The sequence below is a fragment of the Rana temporaria genome, chromosome 3 (assembly GCF_905171775.1).
Source record: "Rana temporaria chromosome 3, aRanTem1.1, whole genome shotgun sequence".
NCBI lineage: Eukaryota > Metazoa > Chordata > Amphibia > Anura > Ranidae > Rana > Rana temporaria.
The window spans coordinates 329,429,771-329,449,451 of record NC_053491.1 but is presented as its reverse complement, the minus strand read 5'-3'; the positions used below and the strand labels follow the sequence as shown (position 1 = coordinate 329,449,451).

The following is a 19,681-nucleotide window of genomic DNA, read 5'->3' as shown; positions in this document are numbered from 1 at the left end:
GGGATTTATTCAAAATTGAAGGCATACTTAACCAGCATGGCTACCACAGCATCTTGCAGCGGCATACTATTCCATCCGGTTTGCGTTTAGTTGGACCATCATTTATTTTTCAACAGGGCAATGACCCCAAACACACCTCCAGGCTGTGTAAGGGCTATTTGACCAAGAAGGAGAGTGATGGGGTGCTGTGCCAGGTGACTACCTCTTTAAGATCATCAAGAGAATGCCAAGAGTGTGCCAAGCAGTAATCAAAGCAAAAGGTGGCTACTTTTGAAGAACCTAGAATATGAAATCTATTTTCAGTTGTTTCACACTTTTTTGTTATGTAGGATTCCACATGTGTTAATTCATAGTTTTGAAGCCTTCAGTGTGAATCTATAATTTTCATAGTCATGAAAATAAAGAAAACTCTTTGAATGAGATGGTGTGTCCAAACTTTTGGTCTGTACTGTATATATACACACTGTATATACTCGAGTATATGCCGACCCGTATATAAGCCGAGGCACCTAATTTTACCACAAAAAACTGGGAAAACTTATTGACTCGAGTATAAGCCTAGGGTGTCCATCTGCATGCCTCACTGTGTCCATGTGCATGCCTCACTGTGTCCATGTGCATGCCTCACTGTGCCCATGCCTCACTGTGCCCATGCCTAGACAAGACGTTTAACATGGGAGTCTATGGAAGGGGTGCCCGGCTTTGAAAAATCGGTGCTCCCCGGTCATAGGTCTCCCGGACAACAAACTTTGCACACTTATAGAGGAAGAGTGGGGCTACATGTGTTTCAAGTTTGGGGGCCAGACGGTACTGGGTCCCCAAAGTCTGGGAAATCAGACGCAAAAAAGCAGAGGGGGGCATTTTCAGCACAAAAAAATGTGCTGAAAAACTCGGCTTATACTCAAGTATATACGGTATATATACACACACACACACACACACACACACACACACTATATTACCAAAAGTATGTGCATTTACCACGGACATGAACTTTAATGGCATCCCAGTCTTAGTCCGTAGGGTTTAATATTGAGTTGACCCATCCTTTGCAGCTATAACAGCTTTAGCTCTTTTAGAAAGGCTGTCCACGATGTTTTGGAGTGTGTCAATGGGAATGTTTGACCATTCTTCTAGAAGTACATTTGTGAGGTTGGGCACTGATGTAAACAAGAAGGCCTGGCTCGCATTCTCCGCTCAAATTTATTTTAAAAATGTTCTATCGGGTGCTGGCCAGTCAAGTTCCTCCACTCCAAAATTGCTCATCTATGTCTTTATGAACCTTGCTTTTTGCACTGGTCCAAATCATTTGGTGGAGGGAGGACTTTGGTGTGGGGTGGTTTTTCTGTGGTTTGGCTTGGCCCCTTAGTTCCACTGAAGGAAAATCTTAAGGCGTCGGCATACCAAGACATTTTGGACAATTTTATGCTTCCAACTTTGTAGGAACAAGTTGGGGATGCCCCCTTCCTGTTCCAACATGACTGCGCACCAGTGCACAAACAAGGTCCATAAAGACATGGATGAGAAAATAACTCTAAAAAAAGTATTTACCTAATCTCCTTTTTTTTATCTGTGTCAATCAGTGCTGCTTTTACCTGCTGAGAATGTCATATCTAAACTGTACTGTTAGAATAAATATCATATGATACCGAATTTCTCAACTTTTATTATCTCTTCCTATTACAGGAACAGGAGACATTGTTGCCATCATGATCTCCGAGTCCACAGGACGGGAAATATTAAGTTACGTGGAAAGGAACATCTCTGTCCTCATGGCTATTGCTGTTGGATCACGTAGCCCAAACAGGAGCTTTAGTCGTGGCTCTTTGGTCTTCGTGTCTATCTCCTTCATCGTTTTGATGATCATATCTTCGGCTTGGTTAATTTTTTACTTCATACAGAAGATCAGATATACAAGTGCCCGAGATCGAAATCAGGTAAACCTTGACATTTAAATTTTGTCTAAGCTGGTATTTTATGTTTCAGATTAAGATCTATGTCACACTGTTTGTTCATATTTATGGTAGCTACCTGTCAGTGATGGGATCACTAAGAATGCATTCATCCACTCTTCTAGCATTGCTTGCTGTGCGCTGAACCAGCCCTGTGTTCAGCCCTTGCTGGGGACCAGCACACTGCTACTTCTCTGGCTAGTGAGGGAACATTGTCAAACTAACATCGGGTGCACAGATGCCCACGAATGAACTGCTTTTCATGGAGTGAAAGGTGAATTTCCACTTGCACTTCTGTGTTTGCTTAGTGGTAAGTGGAGAGAGGCTGTCCTCTACTTAGGTAGGGGGAAGTTCTTCTGGACCCAGTGTAGTGAGCCACGAAAACCCAGGGGAGTACTGGGAGTGAAAGTGAAGTTGTCGGCCAACTGTGATTTGGGGTAGTCAAGAAGAGGGTACCAGGGGGCAAAAGAGCAGTATAGGCTTAGGGTATTACAGTCCTAGCTGTCCACTGAAGTTGGATGCAGGTATTAAGGGACACATATGGCAGTGAGGTAGATCAAAAAATAGTAAATAGGCTTTCAGGAAATTTTAACAATTTAGGGAACACAGGAACTCCTACCATTTACCAGGCATTAGCATTTGTCGCTAACATGGAAGCCCAAAGAAGGTGTGAATATCGGGCTCCCTTTCTGGGGCGATAGTCTGATACAGAGCTAAGTGGTTGTGCAGAGAGTGCATTAAAAGGGGGTAAGTTAGGGGTGTATCGGGGACAACCAGTTACCCTTTCCTGTGTGAAGGTGCGATACAATTTACCAGTTGGGGGCATACTGAGTTAGGCTGTGGTAATCAAGATAGATTGGCATCACTGTCCTTAGAAATGGCTGAACCACCATGGGTCTCACAGGAAGGTTAGGTGTTGCAAAGCTTCTCGGAGAAGGCATTAATGGAGAGTTGTCTGTTCATTGTGTTTTGCTGGCGTTCCTTCTCTTCATGATTTTTTGGAAGCTCTGTGTCCTGCCAAAGATGCTCTGTCAGGAGCAGGTTTCTATACCATTCGGAAGTTGTGTGCACTTTCCAGTAAAGCAATGGATGGTATGCCACTTTTGTGCACAAAATCTTATAATTTATCAGGGGACTGCAGTTTGAACATACAGGCATGTTTTTATAGCTGATACAATAGAAAAACCTCTATCTATATTTTATGCCATGTGTTCTCACAATCAACAGCAGGGGTTGGAGAGCCGGTCTTTTTTGCAGTGGCATTTGGGACAGATCCTGGAATGTTGTTCATGTGTCTTCAAATGTAACTGAATGGCCTTCTGTGCTCATGGTGTATCTTTTTAAAGGGGAAAAAGCCTCTTGTAGTCTAGGGGTTAGAGGGACCTATGGGTGTCAATAAAATCAATAGATGTGTGTGTGTGTGTGTGTGTGTGTGTGTATGAATATATTATATTATATATATATATATATATATATATATATATATAATATATATATATATTATATATATATAAAAAGAAGGCCTGGCAGGCCCCTCTAATATGTTGTAGATCAGGGATGTCGAACCCCCATTTAATCGCAGGGCCGCATCAGAATTATGGTTACACTTAATGGGCAGGTTGTATCTGTAAGACTATAGAAACATATTTACTCTTTATCGTATTAATAATTGTGTCTGCATTCGATTAATACTTGTTTTAATAATAACATAAGACCTGTGCTGAGAGCAGCAGGTGCAAACAACAGATGATGCAAGTCTGAAAAAGAGGGTCGCACACCGCTAGTATCATCCCCAGGAAACTTTATTGGAGGCTGTCAGAAAAGAGCATGGGGCTTTATTTACTAAAAACAGGAGAGTGCCAAATCTGGTGCAGCTGTGCATAGAAACTAATCAACTTCCAGGTCTTGTTATCAAAGCTTTAAGCGGGGTTCACCCTGTTAAAAAAAAAAAAAATGTTTTTTTTTTATTAGACCTTACATTCGCATCGTAGCGCGAGCTACGGTATGCGGTCTTACATTTTTATCCCCGTACTCACTGTGCTATGGCTCATTGAAGATTCCGGGATGGGCGTTCCTATGGTGAGAGAAGGTGATTGACGGCCGGCCCTGGCACGTCACGCTTCTCCGGAAATAGCCGAAATAGCCTTGGCTTATTCACGGCGCCTGCGCATAGCCTGTGCGCAGGCGCCGTGAAGAGCCGAGACCTACTCCGGCTGTCTTCGGGGGGAGCGTGACGTGCCAGAGCGGCCGTCATTCATCCTCCCTCTCCATAGGCACGCCCATTCCCCGCGGGAGTCGGATTCTTCAATGATCGATAGCACAGTGAGTACGGGATTAAAATTTAAGACCGGCATACCATAGCTCGCGCTACGATGCCGAATGTAATGGTATAATGATGTGAAGGAGGGTGAACCACCGCTTTAATCAACAAGCTGAAGTTAGAAAGCTGCTTGGCTACCATGCACAGCTGCAGTAGATTTTGTGCTCTCTAGTTTTGTTAAATTAACCCATAGTGTTCTGTCTGAGCAGTCCTCCAATAAAGTTTCTTGTGGATGATACCAGCGGTGTGAAACCCTCCTTTTCAACTGGCAATAGAATTTTATTATTTCTTAATAATTGTAAACCGATATCCAGAGCCACCCCCTTACATCAGATGTCAAGAGTCCCTCCTCCATCAGAGGTTAGAGTCCCCCTTCTTACCTTGTGCTGCTATTTCGAAGAAGCTGGGGGGCAGAGTTGGGAAGCAGAAAGTGCAGGGTCTGGAGGAGGGCTGGAGTCATCTGCCAAAGTCTGCTGAATGCTGAGACCAGAGGAGGCGGAGACTAGGTGCTGCGGCTGCACAGAGCAGCACAGGATCTGTAGGAGTAGATCTGTCCTCCTCTGTGCTGCTGACTGCTGAGACAAGGTGGGGGCCCAGATGAGGGGAATGCCGCAGCCGCAGGAGAGGTGTGAGGCCAACTTGAAATGTCCTGTGTTTGACACGTGTGGTAAATCATTGAAGACGTGTCTTAGCGCTGCCTGTGTTTTGGTCTGGTGAGACCGATCCAACGCCTCTCCTACTTCATATCATTATGCTGAATCTGCATTTGATAAAGGGCCCTTTTCTTCGCTCTTTCACCTCTTCCAGGTTTTCTGCCCAAACTTTTAGGCCTCACCGGCAGACTTTTGGTGACAAGCTTTATGTAATGAATATTGTCTGCCTTTGTTAGTGCATTCAGGATCCCTCTTGATGGAGTTTCTGAGGTGACTTAAAAACAGACGCCACATTGGCTGAGTGGTCAATTGATTCAAGTCTTTGCAACCAGAACATTTTCATTACAATCTTGTCCAATTGTGATGGTTGGGTTGCTGGAGATCTCTACAGAGGTACGGGTTTCTCATATTTACAAAAGGGCATTGTAATACCAAAATTAAGTATTTTAAGTCATGCAATAATAACTATATGTGTCTATTTATCCTTTACTGCAACTTCTAATATATATATAACTATTGCATCTGTATTAAAATGCATGAGTCCCTTGTTTGCTAGTATATAAGACCAGAGTGTACATCAGGCTTACGGCTATACTGATAGTTATAAAGACAGAAGCATTGCTAGTTCAACATAATATATTTATTTCCTTCAAAGTAGGAGCATCACACTCTAACAGAAAAATGTCTATGGCCCAATAAACAATACTGGCAAATAATATAGAAAATATACTCAACCTTTCCTCTGCTGCTCTGGCTGAGCTCACGATGTAAAAAGAGAAGGCCTCGGCCTTGACCACATGGCTAGGCCCAAAAATACAGGCCAGGTCCTCACTCAACCTTGCATGGACGATAATAGAGACCTCTGAGTTCCAGCCACCCTCACTCATTCACACTACCTCCCATTTGCCCGCCCATCTGATGTTCGACCAATCGTTGCACTTCCATGACTCACATCCTTGTTCGTGATTGTTGTGCCATACCTAGCCTCTGGGGGGCGATATTGTCCATATAATCTCCAAGAGATTGCTAATCCTTTCATCATCGCACCTATGTTGATGGTCGCACCTCTCTATTGTCTGCCAAGGGGCTAATGAAAGACTTTTCTTAGACATTTCTGAGTCAGGTGTGCCAGCTTACATTCCTGCAGGGGGCTTATCTGACCATTGGGACTGATAACAGACTAATGTTCAAAACTCAAATATTATTTCCTTGCAACAGGCATTGTTTGCCGTGGTCAGAGGTGCCACAGCTCACGTTTTATGCTGTCTGTTTCATTGTGAGCCAAGTCACTCCCCTTCGCTGTATATGTTTCATCTGTGTTTTATTTGCTTGCCTGGAGTTCAGCTTTAAGAAAAACCTGTGCTGAAGAGGCTTGGAGATTGCCATTGATGTTTTGGCCTTCTAAATCCACTAGTTTCTGGCTGTCATGATATCCCCGTTGCTTTAGTACTTTCTAAGTAACTGATTTGGTAATGAAAAAAATACATTGGTCCGGAAGTCAGATGTGAAGCTTTACTATTGTATTATATCGGCATTAATAATTAAGAAAATATATTACTGTTTACCATTTGAAAAAGCCGTCTTTACTAACTCAGCCATTAACATGACATAGGTTTTATGCAACAGCTGGTTTAAGTGGTTAATGCATGTTATAGTACCTCTGTGCTTTTGACGCATTTATTTTTCTTTTCAGCTGCATTCAAATTACAAGCGATGGCTCAATAGAAATCATTAATAATAATAATTTGAACAGATTTACAACTATTATTTCACTATCTAGTAATATAATTTCCATTGATGTATAGCACTATTAATTATAGCGTTGTAGTTTTTCTTTCGTTTTTGTAATTGGTCTCCATTTCATCTCTGCTCACTTTACAGAAATGGTAGGAAAAGCAGCAAACATACAAAGGATGCAATTATAGAGGTGGAGGTACTTAGCAGGTAGGGAGTGCAAAGTAAGCATTAGCAGGGTAGTGAAATTCACTATTTGACCAGAGAGAAGGTAGTAGGAGAGGTAGATGCATAGAGACTCGAAGAAGTGTTGTCATTCCCCTACGTCTGGTCGAGCTATGGTTTTAGGGCTCTTTCACACGGAGCGGACTGTTTCCGGGTCCGCTCCGTGTGTCTCCGTCGGCTCAGCGGGGGTCCCCGCTCAGCTGTCGGCGGATAGGGCGGTCCCCGCACACAGTGCAGGGACCGCCCTGTCTCTGCTCCGCTCTGCCCTATGGGGAACCTGATGCAGATGGACCGTCTGTCCGTCTGCATCAGTTCCGCTCCGCCGAACGGAAGAAAAATAGGGTTTCTTCCGTTCGGAAAAGCGGATCCCGACTGACGCGGACGCTAGCGGAAGGCTCCATCCGCTAACGGACGCGTTCCCATAGGGATTCATTACAAGTCCGTTAACGGACTTGTAATGAGCGGACGAACGGTCCGCTAGTGTGAAAGAGCCCTTAGAATATGTGCTTTACAGCAGTATTAATTTCGTTGACAGAAATATTTCCATAATTTTCAGCATCTGCATGTTTTAAGTGTTGAAAACTAAACGAAAATAAAATTTGAATTAAGTCAATTTAGAATTAAACTAATAAATTGAAAATCAATTCCAATTTTCATTTAGTCTACTAAAATCTAATGGGTTTTAGTGAAATTGTAAATACATTATTTAAGCTTTAAGAATTGCCAAACTCCTTCTATACTCCTGGAGTAAAAATCAAATAACATGTTAGGGTAGGGTGCATTATACTTTGGGGATGGGGAAGTAAATGGGAGTGAGGGATGGCATAGGGCAGGGTGCATTATACTTTGGGGATGGGGAAGTAAATGGGAGTGAGGGATGGCATAGGGCAGGTTGCATTATACTTTGGGGATGGGGAGGTGACCTGCAAGTTGAGATGGGGAAGTAAATGGGCGTGAGGGAGTGCACAGAGTGAGGTGCATTATACTTTGGGGATTGGGAGGTGACCTGCAAGTTGGGATGGGGAAGTAAATAGGAGTGAGGGAGGGCATAGGGCAGGGTGCATTATACTTTAAGCATGGGGAGGTGACCTGTAAGTGGGGATGGGGAAGTAAATGGGAGTGAGGTAGTGCACAGGGAAGAGAACTGGTCTGGGGGGGGGGGGGCTGTTATTGTACACAGTACTAAGCACTGCTACCTTGCTGGGAGGGGAAACACTCACCACATCACATCCAGACAGACGTGAATCTGAGAGAGGAGTTCAGGGGTTTGCAGGGCATTGTTCCAGAACTCCCAGGTAGCAGGCAGAATTCTTGGCCAATACAGCTTGCCAATACAGTCATGGAGCTCGGCTAAAATACGTCTAAACATTTCAGATGACTAAAACTAAAATGGCATTTTAGTCAAAAGACTGACTAAAACAAAACCAAAATTTGACCTCAAAATTAACAGCACATTGCCGTTAAAACAACTTCCTTTATACGTCTTTTACGCTTAGTAACGTTTAGTGATATTTTTTTTTTTAAAAAGCACTAGGGATGTGCATTACCAACAATAAAGTGTGTAGTGTCTTGTGCGCTGGTGTGTGCGGTTTACAGTAGAAATCCTCAGTCCTCTTGGCAAAAGTATCACCTATGACCACCCTTTCCACCCTGTTCTCCATTCATAGCACTCGTACTTTAGGTTCCCACGATGCAACATGCTCCATAATTGGAGGAGTGATTCACTGCCTGTCCTCCAATCACTAAATGCTTTGCATTGTGGGAACCTATAATACTGGAGCTATAAGTGGATCATAGGGGTGGAAAGAGCAGGCAAAGTAAACATCCAACTAGTGCCTTCAAAGGCACAGCCACTATTGTTAACCTCCGCACCACTGGAGGAGTGAGGCACCCATGTACTTTTATTTTTTCCTAGTTTCTCCGGTCCTGACTGATGACATCACCGGCTCCTACACATCCACCATCAGCATTTTTATTTTCCCGTCCAGATGATGAAACGCGTTAGTGGTAGGGTCGGCCTGGTCATGTTTGGACCATAGTCTTCTTAAGTGATGAATGGTGAGCTACACTCATTGGCGGGACTGGTGGGTGAGAGATGCTGGCTTCCTACACACATCTCTGATCTGCAACAGCGTTGTGCTGTGAGTTACAAAGAATGCTAGAATATTGCAAGAAAACCCCCCAAAAACAACAAAAAGTAGTACCAATGCAGAGCCAAAGGCATGCCTGAGTGCAAGATGTGAACATGTGCATGAGACAACTCAGATATACATATTTATATTTACATTGCAGTGGTTTATCCTGAATGCTGAGACACATCAGTGAACACAACTGTCACCATTGAGTCATGTCTGTCCCTCGCATGTTCCCCGGCAGTTTCCTGGCGTTCCATCCCTTCAGCTCCTGGGCCGAATGCATCCCGTGGCCGCCTCCTGGGGGATCACTTTTTGGAACCTCGGCTTTGCCGTTTTGTAAGTAGGGGGCTCCACTTGGGCCTCTATTTGCAAAAAGATATTTTATGTAAGACGTATTCTCAATGCATACTTTGTTTCTCTAGAGATACTATGCCTAATGATCTACTCCTGAAGAAGCAAGCAGTGGCTTTCAAAACACCTTTAGTTATACATGCCAGTACAACTCTCACATTGTATACAACACGTGCGTGCTTTCAAGCAATGTGTCATCATGCTAACAGCTTGGCTTTTATGTCTGTCTCAATAAACCATGTTACTATGTTTTTCTCTACTTTGTTGGCCCCCATGCTTGCCTCCTTTAAAGTCCCATGGGCTATTCTCCTTTTGTTGTATCATTTAGGGATGGAGGTATGTCATGGGTAGAATCAGACCTGTCTCTTTTTTTCTGGAATGAAGAATTAATTAAAGGAACACTAAAGGTTTGTTTTTTATTAGATCAATTGATTGCTGTAAGCTAGAGCATTTAAATATCACTTACCTAATTTTTCCTTTTGACCTCCAAAATACAGTAATCCAGGCTTGAAAATGCCATTTCCTGTCACTCCTCTTCTTGCTTTCCACCAGCATCTGAGCCGTTTTGCATGGTGGAAAGCAGAATGTGCTCACCCCCTCCCTATGACTACAGCCCTGCGTGAAGATGCTCTCTTATCCCTCACAGGCATGGAGGCCAAGCCTAATGGGAACTGTAGTTCCCATTAGGCCGTGATGTAGCAAGAATGATTGTGCACCGCAAACCAGGAAGTCAGTGAGAATAATGATTCAGGAGTGACGGAGGTGAATAAAATAGTTCGATTTCAACAGGTATCAAACTAGTTATAATGCAAAACATTACTTTTTACTTTATCAGCTACTGTCAGACTTTAATTTAAGAGGAAAATATTTTTGTCTTTACAACCCCTTTAAGGACACTGAGCACTTGGTTTTATTCTTGAAACCAAAGCACAAGGCAATTTGGATTTTTTTTAAGCACTGTATGTTGGGGAAGCACTTTGTCATTTATGCACTTAAAGGAGATATATATATATATATATATATATATATATATATATATATATATATATATATGTGTCCTTGGTTTGAGCACACAGTGATGTCATTTATAATACATTTATATACACTTTAGTGTTTAATACAACAGCTTTGCACGTTATTCACTTATTAGCTCTGGCTTGGGTTTTTTATACATTTAATAAACCACATTTTAGGCTGGATTTACTCAGTTCCTTGTACATGGTGACACAGACCTAGACATGAATGAGCCCTTTGTCTTTTTATGAATTCAAATTAAAGCGGAGCTCCACCCTATTTTATACATGAGCTCATTCATACAGCTGCCTGTCAAACAAGTCAAAATGGAAGTTTTTTTTTTTTTTCAATCAGTACAGTACCTTTTTTCAGAGATCGCTTCCTGTCTGCACAAGCTGCGGGTATTCTGCGGTCAGTGTGTCACTTCCCGTACCCGCAGTGTGCCCTAGGAGCTTCTGTCATAGCTCCCCGTATTCATTGCCGAGCCTTACTATGAAGTATTGCAGTATTTCGGATGCGATCACAAACAAACTGTGGAGGGCGTTTCAAAAGGCTCCATTACAAACAAGGCACACCGCCCGTTGTCATGGCAATGCAGAAGTTGACGTCCTTGCTCGCCGTTACGAGCATTCACTGCAACAAGGAAGTGGCTGCTTGTGGGCTTCTCATGCCCACAAGCAAAATGGAATCGGCTATACTAGAAGAATAAAAGTTATTATTATAGACGGAATCGGGGGGACCTAACACAGCTAACTCGTGAGTACTTTTAAATTATGCTACAAAGAAATGAATGACCAAAAAAAAAATATATACGTACGGTTGTGGGAGATCCGCTTTAACATGCATTTTCATGCAGAAAAACTCAAGAGTATGAATAGGTCCTTAAAGAGGAGCGCCCCGACTCGTCAAGAAAAAATTAAAAGTTCACCTTTTCAATAAAAGTACGTATGTGTTCTAGCGTCCCCAGTAGATTTAAAATCACTGGACTAATTTAAAAAATGGAGACTCTTTTTTAAATGTTATACCTGTAGGCCATGCGTGTCCCCTCCTATTCTTGTCTTCTTAATTACATTCTAGGACCTTGTTGCATTACTTGAAGAGTCGCTCCAGTCTTCCCCCCCCTAAAAAACTAAGTCAGCAGCTACAAATACTGTAGCTGCTGACTTTTAATTTAAGGACACTTACCTGTCCAGGGATCCCGCAATGTCCTCAACCAAGCTGATTCTTTAATTTGCTTTGAGTGCAGGCTCCAGAATCTTAAATAAGGGTTTCTTACTGTGCATGCACGAGCTGCGCTGTACTATGTGAATGGTCCTGCAGTCTTCTGGGACCTGTGATGTGTCCCAGAAGGCTGTGCGGGGGTAGGGGGGGTGAACTTCCACACAGATTGTTGCAGCGATCTGATCGGAAGTGGGAGTGGGTACCTGTCAAAACCAGGTATCGGCTTCCCCCCAAAAAGTGGCAAATGTGGCAGAGGAGGGGGGGGGGGGGAGGAGGATGCAAAAAAGCGAAACTTCCTGAGATTGTGTTTGTTGTAAAAGAGAAGTATGGGTTTGTGTTTTTTTCCCCCCATTATACTTACCTAGGTGGATGCTGTATCTGTCCCCCGGCACCTCTTCACTGAGAACCGAGCCACGGAACATCGTCGATGGCTTGGTTCTCTCGGCTCCCTGAGAGGAGAGCTGCTGACTGTCAATCAGCTGCTCTGCTCCTCTAAGCTGTTGGGGGGGGGGGGGCATGGAGCAGCCGCCTTAGCGGCTCGCTGAGAGAGCCATCAGTCCAGGCACCTGACAGATCCAGATTTCCAGAGTCGTGATGACGTGCTGCCTGGACTGACTCCAGTGACTGCAGCAGAGACCGGACTTCAGAACGCTCTCTGCTGAAAACAAATTACACACCTGTGACCCATAGGAGTAGCCCAGCCAAATGAGCTCAGGCTGGACTTCTCCTTTAAAGTTCCAGCTTTGTTTGTTCCTTCTGTATGGTTTTAAAAAGTAAATCCACTTAGTATCTGTGGCCCGGATTCACATACATCGGCGCATATTTATGCCGCCGTAGCGTATCTCTTTTACGCTACGCGGCGCAGCGCACAGAGGCAAGCACTGGATTCACAAAGCACTTGCTCCCACTCGCTCTTAAAGATACGCTGGTTTTCCTCGGCGTAAGTGGAAGTGGGCTTGAGCCATGCTAATGAGGCGTGACCCCATGCAAATGATGGGGCAAGCGCCATAGAAGTACTTAAAATGAACGGCGCATGCCAGTGCGCATGCTCAGAATCACGTCGGAACTACTCCCTAAGATACGCCGGATCACTGCCTACGGCGTGACCGTAACCTACGCCTAGTCATATTTACGTCCAACGCAAACGACAAAAGATACGATGGCTTGTGTTCCCTGGTACATACCTTTGCATGGGTTGCGCCTCCTATATGGAGAATAACTTTACGCCGGACGTACGACTTACGTAAACCACGTATATTATGCGCCGGGCGCAAGTAAGTTTGTGAATCGGCGTATCTTCCTCATTTGCATATGTGCATAGAAAATCAATGGGAACGGCAAATGCGCCCAGCGTAAATATGCGCCCACGATACGCCGGCGTAGGAAAGTTACGTCGGTCGGATGAAGCCTATTTTCAGGCATATGTCAGTTTATGGGCACGGCGCATAGATATGACGGCGCATATTTACGCGGCGTATCTCGAGATACGTCGGCGTAAGTGCTTTGTGAATCCGGGCCTGTGTGTCAAAAGTGGTCTCATAGCATAATCCCAATGCAATTTTGAAAAATGACTATGACTCAATGCACGTAAACTAGAAGACAAAACAATACATAAATACGTTTATTTGGCTGCGTATGTGTATATACAGCGGGTAAAATAAGTATTTAACACGTCACCATTTTTGTCTTGGGGACTCCATTTTACTTTGTTGTACACAGAGTTCTCCCATAAAGTTTTCTTTGCTTCAGCTACATTCTCATGGGAAAAACTGAGATACAATTCAGGACATCCAGGCATACAGCCAGGAGTGACCTTGGTTGCTAGGCACAGTTGTGTATTCTGTTTCAGCCAATTGACATGTGATCTAACCTTATCTCTTAACAATACAAAAGTCTTTGTCAGTAAAGCCAGCCATGGATGGTGCGATTTTCACTTGATTCTCAACGCAGCCAGTGTTGATGGGAGAATTCCTCCTGTTGAGGTATTGAGTTCTCCTCGTGGGGGGGTGAGGTGGAGTTGTCCCTGCTTGGCAAACACTGTAATTGCTAGCAGCTATAGCGGCTGACAATAACGGCATGAAAAATCCAACATGTTGGTTGTACCCAAGTTGATTGATCAACTTTGGTATAATCAGCCTGCCCATACATGGTTCGAATCTCAGCCAGTCCAGATATGAAATGTCTATGGTCAGCTTTAAAGAATGACAAGAACACTTATTACCACCATTGTGTATGTGGATTCTCCCTGTGTACACAGTATTGAGCATATTTTGGATATTTTCTTAATTTTAATTAATTAATTAAATTTTGTCCTGGTTTGATCTCGGAACAAGAGGTGAGATTGTTCAAGTTGGGACAGCTGTTCCGGGGACAACTGTCCAATAACGGGTTCACACTATATGCAGAGCGGCTCGCAGCAGGGGTCCGGTGTGTCCTTGTTCCCCATTTCAGGGGTGAATAAGGTTCAAATGTTTGCCTGAATTCGGACCTGAAACACAGCCAAAGACACACAGGACCCTTCTGCATTGCACTCCGCGGCCGCCAGGAGATGTGTGAACTGGCTTTATTGAGAGCCGATTGCAGTCTCCTGTCATGCGGATTGGATGCAGGTAAACCTCTCATCCAATTTGCATAAGTGTGAACCCAGCCTAATGCCTTGTAAACACGAACGGTTTTCACGACGAGAAAACTGCCATTTTTTTATATTGGTCGAGAAATCCACTGTGTGTATGCTCCCTAGCATTTTTCTCGGTGAAAAAACTGCCCGCAAAAAAATTGAAGCCAGCTCTTTTTTTCTCGTGTTTCCCGTCAGTCTTTTTCTCGTCGCGAAAATCAGTCGTGTGTATGCTTTTCCGAGGGGAAAAAAAAGCGCATGTTCAGAATTAAGTATGAGACGGGAGCGCTCGTTCTGGTAAAACTAGCATTCAGAATGGAGATAGCACATTCGTCAAGCTGTAACGGACTGAAAAGCACGAAGACTGAAAAGCGCGTATCGTCTCTCACCAAACTTTTACTAACACTTAATCAGCAAAAGCAGCCCAAAGGGTGGCGCCATTTGAAAGAACTTCCCCTATAGTCCCGTCGTACATGTTGTACGTCACCGCGATTTGGTTGGACGTTTTTTTGCATGAACGTGTCTTCGCAAGTCAGGTTGGAGAGGAATCACGTTGTGAAAAACGGTGGCTTTTTAAATGTCAGGAAAAACAATGGTGTGTACGCGGCATAAGGGAGGAATTTCCTTCACTTTGAGAGCTTTCCTCTCACTTCATGTTATATCTCTGAGGCAAGAAGTAAAAGAAAATGTCCTCAATGGTATGCAGACAGAAAAAAGTATCCTGGAAACATTGCAGCTTTAACCAAACTTCAGGCAGCTCTTCACGTGTGGGGTAGTGTTTTCTGTATGTAAGAGTAAAGAGCCTGCAGAGGTGTGGGAATATTTTTCCTACATTACTTTAAAGGGATTTTTACTAGCATTAGCATTTTGTGGTGGCTCTCTATCTCTTATCAGAGGGCATTTGACAGGTGGTGAGGTGGCGTTTTTGTCTCCTCTTCACCGCCTGTTTTAACCCCTAAAAGCCCACACCAATGTGCTGCAACTGCATGCATTACTCGCTGTTGTGGAGTGGTTGCTGCGCGGACCCATTTAGTTACTGCTGGTCACAGCAGGGGGTTTAATTTCTTCTTGGAAGTAAAGCATCACAGCTAAAAAATGTATACCCCCCCATCCACTGACTTTGCTGCTTAAAGGGTTTGTTGCTCTAAAAAAAACAAAAAAATACACAGATCATGTTTCCTTAAAGCATGTTAACCACTTCAATACTGGGCACTTCCCCCCCCCCCTTCCTGCCCAAGCCAATTTTCAGCTTTCAGCGCTGTCACTGTTTAAATGACATTTGCGTGGTCTTGCTACACTGTACCTAAACAGAATTTGTATCATTTTGTTCACACAAATCGAACTTTCTTTTGGTGGTATTTGATCACCTCTGTTTTTTTTTTGCTAAACAAATAAAAGACCAGAAATTTGGAAAAAAAATCACTTTTAATCATCGATTAGTTGGCCGATTTATTGTTTTGATTAATCAGTTAATTACCTTTTAAAAAGTGTGGTGTATTATTTAGTTAATATGTAAAGTAAAAAAAAAGGTACCGTATTTTCCGCACCATAAGACGCACTTTATTCCCCCAGAAATATGGGGGGAAATGTCTCTGCGTCTTATGGTGCGAATATACGACAGGCACCGCCCCACACTGCTTGTGCCGCTCCCCACCCAGTGCACTTTGCAGGGGGCGGCATTTCCGTGCAAAAGAAGCCCCCTTCTGCCGAGTCCCGGCTCCCGCCCACAAACAAACTGTCCCCAGCCAGCTACAGACCCCCAGGCAGGTCTGTAGTAATAAAACAGCGGCGTGACTTGGCCGGGGAGGGAGGTCGGGACTAGTGCCCCATAAGCGGCCAGTGATTTGCCGCACCCTAAGCAACTCACGGAGAGACCGTTGCTCAGCGCTGTGTGATCATGGGCAACAGGTGGGGGCGGTGCATTACTTCACATCCTGAGCTTCAGACGTCCGAATGGTGACCCCCTTGCCTGATGACCCCATGCCTGCCACTGGCAAGTGAAAAGAGTTGCAGCCACAAGTGCTGTACCCTGCTGGGTAAAGCCAGAAAGAAGGGGGTTGGGGGGGGGGGCTTATGTAAAGCTGAGGAGATGCAAAGGGAGCTGAGATAAAGAGATGCAAAGCTTAGCTGTTGGGGGGTTGCAGAGAAGCTGTAGAAAAAGGTGCAAAAGCGAGTTGTGGCCAAGGGTGCAGAAGTGAGCTGTAAAAGGGGGGAAAGTGCGATAAAGTGAGCTGTGGTCATTGAAGGGGAAGGCGTGCATAGGTGAATTGCAGAAGGATGGGGGGTGCAGAAGTGAGCAAGAGACATGGGGTGGAGAGGTGAGTCGCAGAAAGAGGGTGCAGGGGTAAGTCGCAGAAAGATGGCGCAGGGGTGAGTCGCAGAAAGAGGGCGCAGGGGTGAGTCGCAGAAAGAGGGTGCAGGGGTGAGTTGTAGACAGGGGGTGCAGATGTGAGTTGGAGAAGGGGGGGGGTGCAGAGGTGGATTGTGCATGGGTGGGTGTGCAGATGTGAGTTATGGACAGGGGGTCAATGGTCAGTCTGCGTTTATGGCAATGGGCAGTCTGCATTTATGGGCAATGGGCAGTCTGCGTTTATGGGCAATGGGCAGTCTGCGTTTATGGGCAATGGGCAGTCTGCGTTTATGGGCAATGGTCAGTCTGCATTTTTGGGCAATGGTCAGTCTGCATTTTTGGGCAATGGTCAGTCTGCATTTATGGCAATGGTCAGTCTGCGTTTATGGCAATGGTCAAACAGCGTTTATCGCAATGGTCAGGCTGCATTTCATGGGCTCTTGGAAAATATTTTATGGAAATAAACCAGCCTATACAAATGACCATGTGGTTGCCATCATCCCTTGGAAAATGTGTAGTATGGAAACCTCTAAGGTTGGGATTGTGTAGGCAACAAAAAAATATACAAAAAATATAAAAAATATAATAAATTGAATACACATGAAATAGAAAAATACAAAAGTACATAACAATACAAAATACTGTAAATACAAGCATGTAGATACCAAAAAGACACAGTGCCACATCTCAAAAAAGTGACGCGTTTCAAATCAAATATTCACAAATGATCTTCATCAGGGATATTGTGTTGTGTCTTTGATATCTAAGTGAAGAAAAATTCATTGAATAGAATACAACAAAAACAATAATGTATACATATTCACAAAAATGCAGTCATCTCTAACTTGGTCAAATGCCTGTGAGTGTGCATCCACTCTGTTCCCCAGCTACCATCAACGCTGCCAAAAGATCCGGAAAGAGTCCGATTCTCCAAACACAAAAAGGATCGCCAAACCTGCCTCATCAGAGACTTGGAGCAAGAGTCCAAAAATAATGGTGTCTAATTAAATCTAAAGGGAAATTATTGCAGGAATGAGCCACACATATTGGAAAGTGGGAAAAACAGCAGACATGCATCCAATGTAAATACATGCTGGAAAAAACTTTTTCCTACTTACTTGGCATGAAACAAACTAGCTTGCAGAAAGATGCTTCCATACAGTGATTACCACAAGGGGTGCCACAGAAACAAATCTGTTTGCACTCTACAGCTGGCGTGCTGAGGGGAAAAAAAATTACACCATTTAAAAAATGGGCCACTTATATTGAACAGTGGGAAGACACCATGTATCAAAAAAGATGAACAGTGCTTGAAAGAACTTTCTACTACCTGGATGTCAAGCAAGCTGGCTCTCAGCAAAACATTTCCATACAAAAAGCACCTCCAAGGGTGCCGTTGATCTGCCGATATGGTTCCGGCTATCGTGAAAGTTCCTGCGCAGGTGCAATCTGATCTGCCGATATGGTTCCGGCTAAGGAGAAAGTTCCTTTAAGGACTGCGAAGGCGCAAACTTGCCGACGGAAATCTCCGAACCTCGGCCGGCATCCAGGGCGACGTGGATTTCGAGGAAAGTGGCCAGTCGGCTCCGCTTGGACGGCTCGCTCCGCTCGTTTGGCCTCCTAGTTCTTTTTTTAACATCCTCCAATCCACGGGGATGTTAAAGAATGAGCCTGGATGCCGGGCGAGGTTCAGAGATTTCCGTCGGCAAGTTTGCACCTGTGCAGTCCTTGAAGGAACTTTCCCGTTAGGGGAACCTTAAAGCGGATCTCCACCCTAAAGTGAAGTCGCGCTGATCGGCACCCTCCCCCCCTCCGGTGTCACATTTGACACCTTTCAGGGGGGAGGGGGGTGCAGATACCTGTCTACAGACAGGTATTTGCACCCACTTCCGGCCACACGACACGGGCAAAAGACTGTTTTTTTCCTGGCATCCCGTCCGTCCCCCGTTGTATGCTGGGAACACTCGGCTCCCAGCACAAAGCGGGAGCCAATCGGCGGGCGCAGCGCGACTCGCGCATGCGCCGTAGGGAACCGGGCAGTGAAGCCGCAGCGCTTCACTTCCTGGTTCCCTCACTGTGGATGGAGGGGGGAGCAGCAGGGTGACGAGCGATCGCTTGTCATCTGCTGCGGACGCCGCTGGACTCCAGGACAGGTAAGTGTCCTAATATTAAAAGTCAGCAGCTGCAGTATTTGTAGATGCTGGCTTTTAATATATTTTTTTTAGTGGCACATCCGCTTTAAGGACAAGTCACAGTGAAAATGGTCTATTGAATGCTCCACAGCTGACGTGCTGGGGAGAGAGAATGACACCATTCAGTCTCCCCGGCATCCTTAAATAGCCCTCTTACAGTCCTGATAGGCTGGTGTCTCACATGTGACCGCATCAGCTGTGCGATGCGTCACATGTCTGTATCGGGGGGGAAAACTTCGCCTATACTACGATATCAATGTAATACCGCCCATCCCGTCAGCCACACCAATGACAAAGTTTCCCATGGGCGGTGCCAATAGACTAAACAGCTGAGTATACAACTCACCATCAGCTGAGCGGTTGCAGCTTGGGCGGTCTGTTGTGTTTTTCTGTGTGGGGCGTTACTCTCCTCTGGCTTGCCGCCGCTCAGCTGATGGTGAGTAGTATACTCAGCTGTTTAGTCTATTGGCACCGCCCATGAGAAGCTTTGTCATTGGGGTGGCTGACGGGATGGGCGGTATTACGCCTTGTCCCGCCCCCACCACGACATTATGGGGAGGCATTGGCATCGTAGTATAGGCGGAGTTCTCCGCCCCGATACAGACATGTGACGCATCGCACAGCTGATGCGGTCACATGTGAGACACCAGCCTATCAGGACTGTAAGAGGGCTATTTAAGGACGCCGGGGAGACTGAATGGTGTCATTCTCTCTCCCCATCACGTCAGCTGTGGAGCATTCAATAGACTATTTTCACGGCATCCTTGGAGGTGCTTTTTGTATGGAAATGTTTTGCTGAGAGCCAGCTTGCTTGACATCCAGTAAGTAGAAAGTTCTTTCAAGCACTGTTTATCTTTTTTGATACATGGTGTCTTCCCACTGTTCAATATAAGTGGCCCATTTTTTAAATGGTGTCATTT

General features: G+C 44.8%; 1 protein-coding gene across 4 annotated transcripts in view; it reads left to right on the top strand.

Annotated features, from left to right (window-relative positions):
- The window catches only part of RNF130 (ring finger protein 130), a 453,463-nt gene that overhangs the window by 229,568 nt on the left and 204,214 nt on the right, over nucleotides 1-19,681 (top strand). For all 4 annotated transcript variants that reach the window (XM_040344997.1, XM_040344998.1, XM_040344999.1 and 1 more), the window contains exon 3: nucleotides 1,687-1,937. In XM_040344997.1, the coding sequence (XP_040200931.1) occupies nucleotides 1,687-1,937 (251 nt within the window). The remainder of the gene's footprint in view (nucleotides 1-1,686; nucleotides 1,938-19,681) is intronic.